We start from the raw sequence: 17,313 nt of genomic DNA, 5'->3' as shown, positions 1-17,313 counted from the left end.
AAAGGTTCAAGTAAAAAATAAAACAAATAGTAATTTATGTTTTGTTATAATTTTTTCGTATTTCATATTATATAATTTAGTATTTTGATGTTAAAACAACACAGCTATGATAATAATGCCTTGTTATTATCACCTCAATATTTTTTTATTTTATACAGTGAAATAAATAAATTTATAAAAATTATAATTGAATTTTAAATGTTTAAAATTTTTTTTTTTTGAAAATTCCATGAAATTGAATCCTAATATCAGTACGTCAAAGCATGGGTCACTATTTAAGAGTAAAATTATTCATTCAAATGTAGACATTCATTTTACTAATTTTATATACCTAATTTTAATATATGATTTAATCATTTTGAGTACAATAGTTTTACAACAAATATTCAATTTTAAAAATTGTATTTAATGAATCATTTAAAACTCATAAAAAACCTTTCTTTACCCTAATATAGATGATATTATAACGTTTAAATAAAAGTTCAGTAACACTGATGGATGATCATATTAAAAATAAAACAGTATTTCAGCTAAAATTCTTAATTTTAGTGATAATTAGAAGAAGTTAACACATTAATTTAAAAAAAAAAATTGAATTAAAGTAAAATTGTCATTTATAAGCATTTATATTTATAAATATTTATAGAAATATACAATTTTTACCTAATATCACACATGTTTGAAAATACAACTCAATTCCACACACATTTTATAAAAGTATTAGTAATTTAAACTTATTATAATTTATTATAAAATGTTTAAATTAATATTATATATATATTAATTTTTTAAAGACTATAAGAATTTAAATCAATTAAATGATTTTATAAAACTGCAAAAATTGATAATATTCAATATTATTATACGTAATAGATAAAAAAATATATAACAAATTATTATTAAATATTCTTTTCTCACTCTCAAAAAAAAAATCTGTATAAAATTTTAACAACATTTCATAAATTCCATTTATATTTAAAACTCGTAAACATTGCATAATACTTGAAAAAAGAAAACTACTTTTTTACAAGTTATTACAACATTGTTACTTTAGGATAATAAATTAAATGAAAGTACTTAATTTTAAAGAACATATCTTTATAACTTTAGTTTATTGTAAATAACAAAAATAAAAAATAACAATATTAGTACACAATAGCTACATTTAAGCTTCATTTAAAAAAAGTAGAATAACAAAAAAAAAAAAATTATATGATAATTATAATAATAATAAATAAATGATTAACAAAATATAAGAAAATTTGTACTATTATATTTTAAAAAGGACTTCATTTATAATGGAATGGATCTAATAAGACTTCAATAACCACTTTATAAAATAAAAATTATTATTTTAAATTAATACTTCATAATTGGTTCACCAGCAGTCTTTCTTTTATATATATATATATATATATATATAAAATATTAAGTATAAAACTATAATCGCGGCATATTTGTAAAAATTATAATATAAAACAAACCAACTTAACATTATGTTTTACAAATAGTTTTAATGAAGCACCTTAATAAATGAGCTTCTTTTTTTAATTTTTAACTTAATACTAAATTTTTTTTATTAAAACATAGCTTATTTGAAAAGTCATTTAATGACACTAAAAATATATAATTTATGTACATAGAAATAATATGTATAATTAATGAAATATTTTAATCAATTCCAATAATTTTTAAATGTGTAAACAAATAAAAATATAATCAAATAATAAAATTTGAAATAATTAAATTTAGATAAAATTTTAATTTAAAAATTACAGAAGGTGTTAATAATTATTTTAATGTGTTTTGTTAAAAAAATGTAATTTTTGATAAAATATTTCAAAACTTATGTATTAAAAATTATCTTTTAAATTTTACAACATTTATTTATTTCATATAACAATATATACTTTTAAATCTAAAATTATTATTTCATTTTTTAAATCTATCAGGTACGCGTGAAGTATTGTTATCTTAAGAAACTGTTAAAACCATCAAATCTTTTTAGTTTTTAATTTTAATAAAGAATGAAACATATTTTTAGAAGTTAGTACAAATAAATACACATTAACATGACAGTAAAATACAATTAACAAATATATACCAAAAAAGTAATATATTTATATATATATATATATATATATATAATTATAATAATTTGTACTTTTAAATTTAATTAATATTTAAAATATTAGTATTTTTTATGTAAATAAAATACTAAATAGAAGTATATAAACATAAGTACATTAATCATTAAAAATTACTTGGGTATGAAATATAAATTTAATTAATTTCATGGAATGTGAGAATAAGAAATCATTTAAAAAATATATTATTTATACATTTTTTAATTATAAATTTAACAGCAATAACAATGTAATTGACTTTTATGTAATTAATATTAGGACTATAAAAGAACTATTCAATTCTAAGCGCCATTTGAGATCCATTATTATCTCTATTAGAAAAGGTTCAGTTAATAGTCTTTTTGTATTAATATTAAAATATAAAATAAGAATAGGAACTACTTTTAAATTGATGTAAGTTTGAAACATACAAACATAAAATATTTATCTTACATAACGTATAAACAAACATTTTAAAATCCAACAAAAATTGAAGGTCTTTAAAAATAATAATACATAACTACAATTAACTTGTTTCTCATAACTTAAAACAGAAGACATAAATAAATCTACCGGTACATAGGATTTTCTTTATAATCTAACTTATAGTATTAATAAAAAATAGTTATTCCATTTAATCATTATTTTTATTTTGGCAAAAATGTTGATGAGTAATAAACTTAACAACAAACACCAAAAACACTACAATACAATAAACAAACAACTTAAAATGGCAAAAATAAACATAACGCACAATTATAATTTATTGTAATTTTAATAGGCATAAAATATTTATAAATGTTATTTGTACTATAGTTCTGAGTTTTGGAAACATGTAATAGATTTCAATAACATCAGATAGTTAAAAATTCATTATTTTTAAATGAAACACTTATAAATATATCAACAATATTTAAAAACGCTTTTAAGAATCTCACTTTATTATGTGATGATAGAAAAAAATATTTCATAACCATAAAATAGAATTTTGTTAAAATTTAAAATCTTTATAAAGTCTAATATAAAATAAATTTTTGAAAAAATGAATCCCATATAAATAAATAGCATAGGCCAAAAAGTTAATTTATAATAACAATTCCTTTTAAATTCTCATTTAAGGTTATTAATTTAATATAAATGTCATTGACAACTAAGTTACATCATATTAAAAAAATTCATATTATATCATAACTTTATAGTCACTTGTTCAAAAAAAATATCACTAGTTATACTGAAATAATATGACAATACTATAAACTTTTGGTAATGTCTTTACATACACCTTAACTTTGACCAACTGAAATAGTTGAATGAAGATGAAATCAATCTCAGGAACCCTCAAATAAGTAGTAACTTGATGTTATAATTTTGGCACAAATATACATATTTATGATAAAATCATCTGACAGCAGATATTTTATTAATCTCAACATGTTCATGAAATCCATCATCAATAACACTATAATCTCCTCCTTTTTGGCTTTTCACTAACTGATCACTACAACCAGATTCTTCTGTTCCAGCACCTCCTTCTGCTGACTCACTTAACAAGCTATCTACATCATAATTGTCTGCATTTACCAAACACTATACAAAAAGTAAAAAAAGAATTTGTATTATTTATTTCATTTTTTAGAATATTATTAAATAATCTTACTTGAGGATTTTCAATAATATGCATATTTAATAAATTATGCTCCCTCAAGCTATTTTGTTCTAAAAGAGGCATTGCCATACTTGAATTATTGTTTTGAAAACAACCTCTACTATCTATAAATCTAGTAATATAATGAATATCATTTAATGGAACACTTTCTTCACTTTGTACATGTTCAATTGTAATTGGAAGCATATGCTGTGAACAATATGCTGCATCACTGGCAATTGAATTTTGTTGTATTTCTCGTAGCCTTTCAGCTTTGATACATTGTCGTTTAAGTACAATACTTGTGGTACAAATAATAATGCAACATACACCAATAACACAGCCAATAACTATTCCTAGTAACTGTTCATCTTCAACATAAATTGATGGCTGTTCAATTGTATGGTTAGATTTAAAAGATAATTCTTTTAGGGGTGTTAATGGCTCAATAGAAAAAATTCCACTTTGAGGCCCAAAACCAGCATCTGTAGCAGCTCGCAGCATGAAAAAATATCTTGTGTTGTTGTTTAGTCCATATAACTATAAAATGAGGTAATAATAAATCTAGGAATTATCTTTTATGTATATAAATAAATAATAACTCACGTCTAGATGATTTTTACTGCGAGATACATTTAGCTGTTGCCAAGATGTTGGTGGTACATTGAGTTCAGATGTATAAGATACATAATAAGCCATAATTATGCCATTTGGTTTAATGGGTTCTAGCCAACTTATTCGAACAGTGCTAGCATTAAGCCATTGAGAAGTTATATGTTCGACAATGCCAGGCACTAAAACAAATTTGATAAATTACTCATGAATAACTCAGAGTTCAACAATAAAAAATAAATAAAAGTAGAGAGTGTATGTTAATATAAATTTATGTAAAATAAAAACAATGAATACTAGATAGCAGAAAATTTAAATGTTTCAAATAATTATATTCTATTTTTAAAGTATAATATTTATAAAATTATTTTTCATTTAAGCTACGTCACAAAGCTGAAAAGGTATCAGCTATACCACAATGTGTTTATTTTTTTGTCTGTCTATAAAAGTTTTCAATTCTAACTGGACAAATTTTGTTGATATATGCCCTGATTTTAATCTAGTGGAATCTATCAGTGCCAAAAATTGAAAATACTTCTCAAATTTAAGAATTAAAAAAAAAATCTCAAAATCTAGGATGTCTACTATCCTAAATTCAAAATGTACTAGATTTTTTATTAACAATTGTGTATTTTTAAAAATAATAACTTACCTCCTTGAAGAGTTCGTACTTGTACTTTTTGGCTGTATTCACTTTTTCTATTACTTTTATCTTGGGTAGAAATTTTAAATTCGTATATTGAATAAGGTTTTAAACCATTAATTTCAAGAGTTGTAGCACCACTAAAAAAATTCAAGACTTATTGTTGTTTATTTTATAAACAAGATAAATTAGTCATGGAAAATGTAATAATATAAAATATCATCTTACAGTAATTTAGTTAATAAAATAACAAGTTATAATTATAATGAAAATTATCGATTGTGGCAAATATTACTTAAAAATTAAATTAATTTTAATCATATGAATACTTACAGATCAGTAACAACAGTAGTCAAATTTTGAGAATAATTTGATAAAGTACTATATGAAACAATAAATAGTAGTGAAGAAGGATCAGCTGAATGAGGAGGAACCCAAGATAGATTTAATGTATGCAATGAAGCAGCAATTGCTTCTATTTGAGATGGTGGAGATAACATATCTAAGACTACAGATATAGTTTTAGAAACAGGCTCTCCTTCTCCACTTTCAGATACACAATTCAACAGTATTTCATAAACATCCATCGCATCTAAAAAAATTCATCATTTTTAACATACTTAATGTTAAATAAATGTGAAGATTTCTTCATTACTTAAGTAATTTATTGTATGTTGATTTATTGTTGGACTAAATGTTTTTAATGTCATTATAGATTGATTTGTTTGATTAGTAGTACGATACATGAGTTTATATGAATCAAATAAAGCTGATTGGTCTGTGACATACCACATCAACTATAACAAAATATTTTTATTATATAAAAATACCTATTATAAGTTTTTTTAACTAAACAAAATTAAAATTATATATTATACTATACACACCTTGATTGAATTAACAGTTTCATAAGATAAAATAGGAATAGGTAAATTGGGATTAGAAGCTGGTAATTCAACAATTTGCCAAGAAAAATCATTATCAGGTAATTTGGTTTTAGTTACTCCTAAAACTTGAACTTCATACTGTCCTCCTGATTTTAGTCCTGAATAATTAAAACATAGTTATTTTTGTTAATAAATGGTATTATAGATATCAATTTTCATTTTATACAAAAAAAGTTATATACAGAGTGATTTGTTTATCATACCCACTCAATTACTTTCAGAATAAAATTAATTTTAACTTTTTTTTTTTTTTTTTAAATTTAGTTGCTTATTATTCTTGAATTAATAGCTATGTAATATTTCTAAATTCATTCCTTATGCCTTGTAAGGGCGTCAACTTTGTGATTTCAAAAGGGAACACATACATCCAATTTAATAAAATGTTAGAGGTTTTATTTTAATAGCAAAAGGCATTTGAATTTTTAACATAACTTTATTCATTTATTAGATATAAACTTAAAAGTTTCAAATTTTTGAGATAATATACATGTATATTATACAAGGAATTGAAAATACAGGTAGCTAATTGTTTTTTTATGACGCTGCTATTGGGCGATACACAGCATTTATAATCAATTATGAAATTATCAACAGATATGTTCTCTGTATTGCCAGTTGGTGTATTTATAAATGTTAACTCACAACATATGTTGTATATACAATTATACTTTAAGTACATCTATTGATAAAGTCATAATTGACAATAAATGCTAAAAATAAAAATAATGAGCTACCTGCATTTATAATCCCTTATATAGTATACATGTATATTAATTAAAAAATTTGAAAGTTTTCAATTTTATATATAATAAATGAATCTATTTGTCGCTATTTAAAGATATATAACGATTATTGCCAATTGCGGCTTAATTGAGTGATAATGACAATAAACGCTGGTAACTATGCTTTTTTTATGACCCGTCATAATGAAATCATTAGCTACAGTTTAGTATAATCCTTTGTAAATTATTATATTACATAATTAGTACATTTACATAATTAGATTTAGACAGTAATTTAACTAAAAAATTCAAAACTTAAGTATTACATCTAATAAAACAGATGAAATTCCATTAAACTCAGACGTCATTGACTATTAAAATAAAACTTCAAACATTATATTAAATAAAAAATATGTGTTACCATTTAATAAAATAAAGTTTACACTCTTACAAGGCATAAAATATGAACTCTACAATAATATGTAGTAAAATAATTTTTATTCTTCTTTTCAAAGACAAAGTCCTTATTTATAATTTTCATAAATGGAACCAACATTTTTAACTTTATAATATGATATAAAAAATATTACAAAGAACTTTGATCTTGCAATTTTTTTTAATACGATCAATCGTTTGCGTTTTACACATTACATAGAGTGTTTTTAATAAATAAGGCAACGGGTTTCTATTGTCTTCATTATTTGTAATAATTTACCTGTTTCCTTACTTACTGGACACCTTGTATCAAGATTTGTAATGTCAAGTAAAAATTCATCATTGATTTTGTTTTATAATAACAGTGCACTACAGCCGATACTATTACTACCACCACGGTGGTAATAATCTATTATATTGTTTATTATAATAGTTTTCATGAAATATTATCCACTCTGGTTATCTAAATGAAAGATAACAGTAATATATTGTTGCTATCAAAATAGATAATTTCTGCCATGAGTATTATAAAAACAAATTAATCATTAATTTTTACTTAATTTTTACTTAATATCCAAACCTTTAAATAATGTGTAAAACAGTTGATCAGATAAAAAAATTATAAGAAATAAGATGTAAGATATTTTTTTCTATCATATTATAAAGTTAAAAATAGGGTTTTAGAAAATTTTAAATAAAGATTTTTATCCTTGTAGAGATAAAAAAAAATTTAACTACATATTATTGTAGTTTTTTGAACCTCATATTTTCTCTTTATAGACATTTAGAATTCACAAGTTTCTGAGTAAATGAATGTCTTACCAGATTTCCATCACTCTGTAAATTTTTGAACAATATATAACTTAACACATATTTATTTATTATTTTTTGAAGGCAAATTCTTGGAATGAAAATAAAAAAACATTAAAATACACTGTGCACTAAACAAAACAACTTAGTTTGCTTAAGAATACCTGCATTTTCTTAAATAACAAAAAATTTTATTTTAAGCCTATCATAATTAAATACTTTACCTGTTATTGTATACTGTAAAATATTCTTTGAAAGCATTTGTACATAATTAGATGGGCTGTGAAGTCGTCTCCACATCACTTGATATTGAGTAATAGCACCATTTGTTAAGCTTACTTGAATTGCAGACCATTCTATACGAATTGATACTGGACTGAGTACAGTAACAGTCAATTCTGGTACTGTTTGTGGAGCTGAAAAATGATTGTTTTATAAAAATATATAAAAATAATTTTTTTTTTTCATACCTTCATCTTGAGTTTTGCAAGTGACTTTTTCAGATTGGTCAGATCCAGATTTACCATTATAAACTCGTACATAAAATGTATAATTTTTGTATGGCATTAATTTGTCAACTATTATAGAGTGATTAACACTCACTGCTAAGGATTCTTCTCCGCCATCTGTTATTAATAATTTATTATCAAACCCATACAACAATTAACTACTTAATTATGTCTTTATAAAACAATTTTACCTGTAGGCATGTAATGAATTGTATAGGCTCGTATTATCTTACTAGGTGTTTCAACCAAATCAGGAACTGATGAAGAAACACTACTATGAGATGAACCAAGTTGTACAGAATCATCTCGAACTATGATGGGTGGATCATCATGTATATCAGAAAGAGATTTGCGCCATGAAACTTGAATTTTAGTAGGTGATAATGTACGACAACTGATATTTATAGGAGGAGCTGGTTCATATGGAGATGAACTGATAGTGAGCATTGCTCCTGCCCAAACTGTTCCATAGTTATTTGAAGCAAAACATTGGTAGATACCAGAATCATTTGACACAGTATTACTTACTAATAAATACTTATCTTTGAGCTTAATACGGCCTAGTATAGTAAAACAAACATAGAATATTTAAAAATGAATAAAATTATGCTTTATTACACTAGTTATATCTATTTAATTTTTAATATTTACCTTGCAATTTTAAACGATGTCCATTATGATACCATGTTATATTTGGTATTGGATTTCCTTCTGCACCACACCTAAATCGTATTGAGTTTGCTATAGGAATAGTTTGAGTTTCTGGTTTAATGACAATAGAAGGAGTAGTAAATACTTGCAAATGGAAAACCTATCACATAAATATGAAATAAATTAAATTGTTATAATTTGTTTTAGTCAAATGAAAAGGAGACATTACTCTAGCATGTGGAAAATCAGGCCATCCTGTCATCGTTTGAAAAGCATGACATGTATAAGTTCCAGAATCTTTTATACCAACACTAGTTAAACTCAAAATACTAACAGCATTATCATTTTTATTCAGAATAATGGGTTTGTTTCCTAAAAAAAATTAATTTTAAAATTAAGATATTATGTAAAAATATGGTAGTAATTAAACTAACCTATTGATGATGTAAATGACCAATTCAACTGTGGAGCAGAAACTCCAATAGCAGCACATTCAAAAGTTATATTATCCCCTTCTGCTACATTCTTTACTTCCAAACTTTCAGGAGATATAAATGCCAAAGGTAAAATACCTGATTGAATTTCTGAAGACCCATTTTGAACTTTTTCAAGGATTAGATGACCAACACTACTAAACTTTACCTTATTAAGCAATTCGTTAGTCGCTGAACATCTAAATGATAAAATAAACAATGAAAATTTAATATAACACACAAATTTTTATTTTGTAACTTATAGTATATAACATAAGCTTTAATTTAAAATATGTTTAAGATCGGAGTTATTACGGAACATTTTCAAAAGTTAAGTTGAAAAGGTCAACTTTTTATGCAATCAAAAAAATATACATATATAATGAATAGGAAATACTTAGTTATTTAAAAAAATTGTTTTGATTCCATTTTAAAAAAGGTTTAAAATATTGAAATTTACCAATTTTAAAATTCTTAACTATTTTAGGGATTTTCGACTTTTACAGGGAAATATGAAAATTTTTTCCATTTTGTGAGCAATGACTTTAAGTAGATACAATTTGTAATCTTTTGTTGTATTGCTCAGTAGAATTTGTCTCATGAAAGCTGAGAAAAATAAAAATAAAATAAACATCATAAAAAAATTAATACTTTCTCAGCTTTGATCAAAGCTAAAAATTATAGTTTAAATAAAAGCTAATATAAACTAAAATAATATTTACATAAAATTATGAGATACTATTTTTTCCCTATTTTTATGTTTATAACATTATATTATAATTACATAAATACAAGTTGACATCAGTTACTCTAAAATTTTAAGAAAAAAAAGTTGGTGAGAAAATAAACTAAATAATTAATTTGTAATTGAACAGAATATTTAGTTTTCTTAAAGTTACCATAAACAAAGTCAATAGATTATAAATTATTTTTAAAAATTGTTATAGGAATTTAATAAGTATTAATATTTACTTATATTCTCCAACATCACTATCAACAATCTTTTTAATGTATAGTACACCAGGTATCTTGGTTATATACCTAAAAATGTAAAAAAATATTAAAAATAAAATTTTTAATGGGTTTAGTACACAGTAGAATGTTTTTATTGTTTTAGCTAAACAAAAGTTCAGTAAAAATACAGTTAAAATAACACTTGCCTCATATCATCATCAGGCACTTTCTCTCCATTTTTAAACCAAGTAATTTTAGCATCAGGAATAGAATATATATTACAAGAAAATCGAATTGCTACACGACTAGCTTCTGAACTGACTGTCACATTAAGAGGTGATATGATAAAATCGTGAAGAACTGAAATATACAGATTAAAAATAAAAACTTCAATGACTTGTTATTAAAATCTAAAAAATTGATAAATAAGAAAATATAAATATATATATATATATTATATTAAATTTGAATAATACATGATAACTCATAATTTTAAAAACTAAATATTATGAAAAAGTATAAAAAAATATTTAATTATAATTTATAAAAAAATAATTGCATTGTTTTATGTAGCTAAATTTTTTTAACCAACTTACTTATATAAATTATAAAAAAGAAAATAATCTACACAAAAACATTTTTTTGTCCAGCATGAATTTTAGTAAATAAAACTTGATCAGAAATTTATACTATTATTTTAATTAAAAAAAAGTTCTCGACACTTAACTCAAAAAAATAATTTAAATAATGATAAGACATAAAAAAAAATTGAAATATAACATTTTTTGTTAGTAATGAATTAATAACAATTAATACAAGTCAACATTATTTCAAAAAATATTCAAACTTAAATAATTACGAATATATTTATCGTGTTAAAAGCATATATATTATATAGAGAGGTCCATAACAAATCTAATAACTTTTGATCCAATAAATATTTTGGGTTATTCTAATTTTTTAAAGTAATTTTTACAGTTTTGAATTATCTTAAAAGCATATTTTGTATTATTTGTTAGTTGTATAATTTAATAACCTTTAAGTATAATATATTGTGAATGGATTTGAGAAATAAAAACTCAATATTTGAACTACTGTGTCATATTAAAATAGTTATAATACAATAAAATTATAAATATATCTTAATTTTAAAGTTCTACTTAAATTTTTATAAAATTACCTGCAGTTTGCAATGTTATTATTTTTGAGGAAATAGCGCCATATGGCGTTTGTACTATACATCTGTAAGATCCCGCATCACCAGATTTTTTATTTATTATCTGAAACAACCAAAAGGGTAATGATATTTAAGAAATGAATTCAATCGACTTTCTTTAAAATAATTTATATGTTTCTAAGGATGAATTTAAGGGAATATGAAAGTAGAATACTCCTCTATTACAAACTGAGTCCTAGTTGACAAATATACATATAAGTTAAAGACCTTATATTTATACATATTGCAATTTTATATAAGTTGGCAAATTTTGGTACATTACTCCCTACAAAAAGTTTTAAAAATTAGAAATTTATGTTTATTTGTCCTTTATGTTTCAAATTTTATACTGATATCATTGTTGATTGTCTCAAAATTATTTAATTTAAAATAAATTTTACATAATGGCATAATTAGTTACGGGAGCACACCTTCAATAACCTCAAATATTTTTATAAATATATTGTGTTGGTAATTCATTTAGGCCCATATATTATGTTATAAGTTACATGATTAATCTATACAATCATCAGTTTAAATTATTTTAGGCATTAAATGATAATTTATATTCGCTGTGCTTGATATTAATTGTCTCATTTGATTTGAAATGCAGCGAATAAAAATTTTTTTAATATTAAAACCTCCTAATTCTTAAATACTATTTACACATATAGTTACCCATATAATTTATTTTGATGAAGGATCACTTTGGGTACCAGATATACATATTATAAATGTATATAAGCGATGGAACCATGTTCAATGATAAAATCAGTGGTATATTTAAAAAAAAATCTTTAAAGGAGTTTTGAAAATTTCAAATGAAGAAGGCAGTATACATTTTTCTTAATTTACCCTTTCCCTTGAAGTAACAATGCTTAATATTTAGTAGAATTATAATTAGAAAAAAAAGGTCTTGAAAACTAATAAAATGAAACGCCCAAAAAATGTGTAGTTGCATCACTGGTATGTGACTTAGTACATTTTTTTGGATAAAAACTTGGCTCTGGAAAGGTTTTGATCCAGCTCCCTCCATCATAAATATACTCTGGAAAAAAGCGTAATTCTCGCAAAAAATTTTAATTGATGAATTATTAATAGTAATAAATTCCGAACTATATTATTTACAAAAATAATTGTAGAGAAAAATTATACGTTAAAAATATAAATAAGATAACATTTTTCTAAAGCATAACTATGCATTCTTTGTAAAACAAATATTTCCCGTGGCCACATAATATCATTTGATATTTTTAGGGGCCGCTAAATTATATTTTTTAAACCCTTAGATTTTGTCAGGGGTTGCAACTGCTTTTGGATAAAATATTTGTGGTCTTAATCATTTTACTTACCGAATTAAAATATAACGAGCCATTAGGCAAAACTTTGCGACGTGTATCGTTGACTAGAGACAAGGTATGATTATTATGCACCCAATGGTATGTAACATTAGAAAGGGGCGAATGACACCGCAACTCGAACGGTTTACCTCTAACTGCTATTACAATTTCAGGTGGTTCAAAAATCCATGATGATACAGTATCGTTGCTGGCCGTATTTATTCGACCTGAAATTAATACAAATAATGTTTAAAAACGATACAGTTAGAATCATTAAAGTAGTCTATTTTTTTGTACGCATTAACCTATTAATAAATATTCTTTGTCACGTATTGCAAATTTTAATAATTGCAAAATTTTAAAAATTACTAACAATTGTAAGTCAGTGATTTATAATAGAAATAGATCTAAATTGTATTAACTCTAGAATATTAAAAATATAATGTGTTTCATTTAGTAGGGCTTATAAATAGAACTAGAAATTATATACATTTATATATTTTTCTTGAGCTATTTTGAAAAGAATCTTACTACATTATTATTATTTATTATAAATGTAGAATATATGTATATTATAAATAAGTCATATAAAAAGTAATTAAAAATCTATGTGGTTAAATTTGTGTAGCTGATATTTTCAAATATTTTCAGTTTCAAAACTTTATTCAATTTATTTTTGATAACACATTAATATCAAAAATTCCTTTAGAAATTCTTCTATTTTTTGCTACCTAATAAAATACTAGTACTAATATTTTACTTAAAAATGCTTGCCCGTTAGAAGAGCAATGCAACCAATGATTTTCAAAAACCTAGTTAAAATCATCTTTCTTTTTCGCTTTTAAATTGTATATAAATCTCTACTTGAAAAAAAAACATGTAGCATTAGTATCACAAAGATGTAGTGATCTATACATTTTTGTTTGTATTATTTATAAAATTAAGCCAAATTTTTAATCTATGGTCACCATTATTCATTTAACCTTTCAAAAATGTGTTTTTATTATTAAGAACATACAATAAAAAAAAATATTATTGACTAATGAACTACATTTTTTTTTTTATTACCTCTGGCGTATAATATTATTAATCGACTAATATATTGATATTTAAGTACTTTAAACTGTAGTATCTGTTATATAACAATTGACTAAAAATATAGTTTCGATAAGCAAGTCATTAAGATTTTCTAAGAATATATAAAATAGTAATAAATTCACACAAAGAAGACACAATTATATTTTTTATTCTAAATTTAATATTTTATGAACCTTTAATGAAGTTTAATTCTTTATTATACTTTTATCCTTAAGTACATATACAACAATAATACTAATTAAAACTATAGTGTTTTATAACATACAATAAATCTTTATATTTCAAACATAATTAATAGCTTCACACATTAATAGTAATTATAGGCATAATTTTTGAACTATTCTAAAATAGTGGCTTGTGTAAACTCTTTTAATTTTTTAACAGTTATTTAATATAGAAAGATTTTTAAAATGATTATTTTTAATAGAAAAGTATAACTTAAAAAGGAGCCCCATTAATTTTAGTAGAGACTTTCAAAGAATTATTTTATATAACTTCAATTGTAATAACTCAGGCTTGCTTTTATGTTACTATATGTATAAAACAGTAAAGGGCAAGGTTCTATAAAAATATGTAAATAGGTTAATTTCGGAAACATACGCTTTGTCTTATATACCTAATATAAACTAATGTAATTTAAAAAAGGAGCTTGTTTAATAATAGTTGTTTATTTGATATTCATGAAATTCAACTGCTAGCAGAAAAATAATTTTACCACCGCTGATTTATTTAGAAAATTAGCTTTACTCTATATTTGCTTTTTCATTCATATATCGGAAGTTAAGACACACGTTTCCCATTAGTATGACAATCGCATCGACCGTAACCTTGAGATATAACGTTATACTTTACTGAGGTTGTTGGTCGTGTATGATCAACGACCCAAGAAAATAAAAAAATAAATACGTAGGCATAGTTTACTACTAGCAAGCTTGACGGCAGTTGATCTCTGCTATCCTAAATAAATAGTTTCAAAATAGTTGTTCACACAGATACTATATGGTCACACTTTTCGATATAAATACAATGAGATAACATTTATAACTTGTACCAGAAAGTAAACTGAATAAAATAAATGAAAATTATAAAGTATAAAGCATACGAAAAATAGTGAACACTGATTATTCGCTTTGATGAATGACCTCGACCTCGGAAGTTACACACATCATAGGGAGTTGTTCTAGATCGCATATTTTTTTGTCCGCAGCAATCTTTTTGGGCTGCGTAACTGTCATCACCGACTAATAATATTATGAGCGACTCTCCGAAACAGCCAACGGCTACAGAGAATGAGCACGTTATTCAAGGCCAATGCCATCGCCAAATCTTATACATACCGCTCGGTGCTATTCTAACATCATTCTTCTTTTGTCAAACCATCACAGTCGTACAACACTACACATGCTTTGATTTATATTGTCCTATCTTAATAAAAAAAAATATAAGAAAACAATTCTTTTTTACCACACAACTGCTTATCTAATTTTGCGTCTCGTATTATACCATCACATCATAACATTGTGATTGGTTGTAAATATAAACGTTTTTCCGAGTTATTAGATAGACGTGAGGTACAATCGAAATTGATTTTTTCATTTAGTTGCTATATCAAATTATTATGTGTATTAACTAATTATCATTATAATAATACTTATTATCATTAACATTTGGCCCTAATAATTAATAACGACAAATAAAGCTATTTTTGGATCGATATATTTCAAACAACTTACTTGGTTTTGTCATAGTAGGGATAGGTTTTACTACTTTCAGTCATTACTAATGACGAAAATTAGGCTCTATAGAGGTGCACGACTCTTTTGAGCCATTAGTGACTACAATCAAATTGCTGTCTAGAACCAAAAAAAAAAATGTTATTAAGGAGGATCGCAATACATAATGATGGTTTTGGGATCGAAACCTGAATTCTTCAAGAAATAATTATTACTATTCGTTTTAAATCGATTTACTTTAAAGAATCGCCCATTCCTAGTTGCATGCATTAGTTGGATAGGTGAACTCGGGTCTGAAGTGGAATAATCAACGGGAGCACGCTTTTTATTATGATTATTATTATTGCGTAAACCGGTTTTAATGGATGGATATTACAAGAAAAACGCACAAAGTAAAGTCACAGCACACTGTAGCTATAATATCAGATATCTGGAAACAAAAATTTATGTAAATATTCAACAGAAGTTCTTTATTTGAATAATAGTCCGTCCTGGGTTTTTATCGCGCAACCAGACATCGATGAATTTTAATTTTTTAACAACAAGCAATATATGAATGTACTTTTTTGATTTTTTTTTGAATCTATGAGAGAAAAATTATTCCTATCTACTTTGCATAGGTACTACAGAAAATACATAAAATGTGAAAATGATACGTGTTCTAAAACATTAATTAAAAGTAATTACTAAAAAATCGAAAATCCAACTTTGTTCGATAACGAAATACTACGAAAGACAAAAGGCAACATTGTAATCAAAAAAAATTTGAATATTGAATGAAGAACCAAAATGAACTTTATGAAGACCATTAATCAAACTGATCTTAACAGTCGTCGAAATTATACGAATTTTTTCATTATTCTATAATGGTACTTTACTCGTTTCATCCGATTTAAAAATCCACATTGTAACCACGTATTATTTAAAAAATTATATTATTATATTTATTGAGGTACAACATTTGTGTATCAATAATAATAATAAATGTTAAACAAATACCTATAAGTAAAAACAACATGTAAAAAAAAAACAAATTACCTAATTCATTTCAATTATTTTTTGACAATAATGCCTAACCAAAGGAAAATACTGAAATAACAAAACATTATGGAGACCATACAGTTGAATTTTAACAGTAAGCAAAATTCTGTAAAAGTATAAAAAAAACTTGAGTTCACTAATAAAGTATTAGTGTATAAATAAATAAAACGGATTTTAATTGAAATAATTCGATTAAACTAGTTTTTAATAAAAAATAAATAGAAATTTTAAATTTCAACTTAACGATAAAAAAAAAATTTAAAAATTAATCATATTCAATTTCATACTTGACTGATAATGAGATTAATTATCATCCTATAGGAATGAATTGTTTAAATATCAAGGTTCCGCTCCATTT

At 23.8% G+C, this 17,313-nt stretch overlaps 1 protein-coding gene across 2 annotated transcripts in view; it reads right to left on the bottom strand.

Annotated features, from left to right (window-relative positions):
• Nucleotides 1-3,318: 3,318 nt before the first annotated feature.
• The window catches only part of LOC126903947 (protogenin B-like), a 30,091-nt gene continuing 16,096 nt past the window's right edge, over nt 3,319-17,313 (bottom strand). For both annotated transcript variants that reach the window (XM_050682535.1, XM_050682536.1), the window contains 17 exons: nt 13,096-13,310; nt 11,708-11,807; nt 10,734-10,887; nt 10,546-10,614; nt 9,535-9,773; nt 9,330-9,472; nt 9,101-9,260; nt 8,641-9,009; nt 8,411-8,566; nt 8,165-8,356; nt 5,914-6,071; nt 5,682-5,823; nt 5,360-5,618; nt 5,036-5,166; nt 4,378-4,565; nt 3,784-4,311; nt 3,319-3,713 (listed from right to left, as the gene is read on the bottom strand). In XM_050682535.1, coding sequence (XP_050538492.1) covers nt 3,525-3,713; nt 3,784-4,311; nt 4,378-4,565; nt 5,036-5,166; nt 5,360-5,618; nt 5,682-5,823; nt 5,914-6,071; nt 8,165-8,356; nt 8,411-8,566; nt 8,641-9,009; nt 9,101-9,260; nt 9,330-9,472; nt 9,535-9,773; nt 10,546-10,614; nt 10,734-10,887; nt 11,708-11,807; nt 13,096-13,310 — 3,392 coding nt within the window. In that variant the 3' untranslated portion in view covers nt 3,319-3,524. The remainder of the gene's footprint in view (nt 3,714-3,783; nt 4,312-4,377; nt 4,566-5,035; nt 5,167-5,359; nt 5,619-5,681; nt 5,824-5,913; nt 6,072-8,164; nt 8,357-8,410; nt 8,567-8,640; nt 9,010-9,100; nt 9,261-9,329; nt 9,473-9,534; nt 9,774-10,545; nt 10,615-10,733; nt 10,888-11,707; nt 11,808-13,095; nt 13,311-17,313) is intronic.

This window comes from Daktulosphaira vitifoliae, unplaced genomic scaffold (genome assembly GCF_025091365.1).
Source record: "Daktulosphaira vitifoliae isolate Bord-2020 unplaced genomic scaffold, ASM2509136v1 Scaffold_4, whole genome shotgun sequence".
In the NCBI taxonomy this organism is placed as follows: Eukaryota; Metazoa; Arthropoda; class Insecta; order Hemiptera; family Phylloxeridae; genus Daktulosphaira; species Daktulosphaira vitifoliae.
The sequence above is the reverse complement of the archived record's forward strand: the minus strand, read 5'-3'. Positions and strand labels throughout refer to the sequence as shown.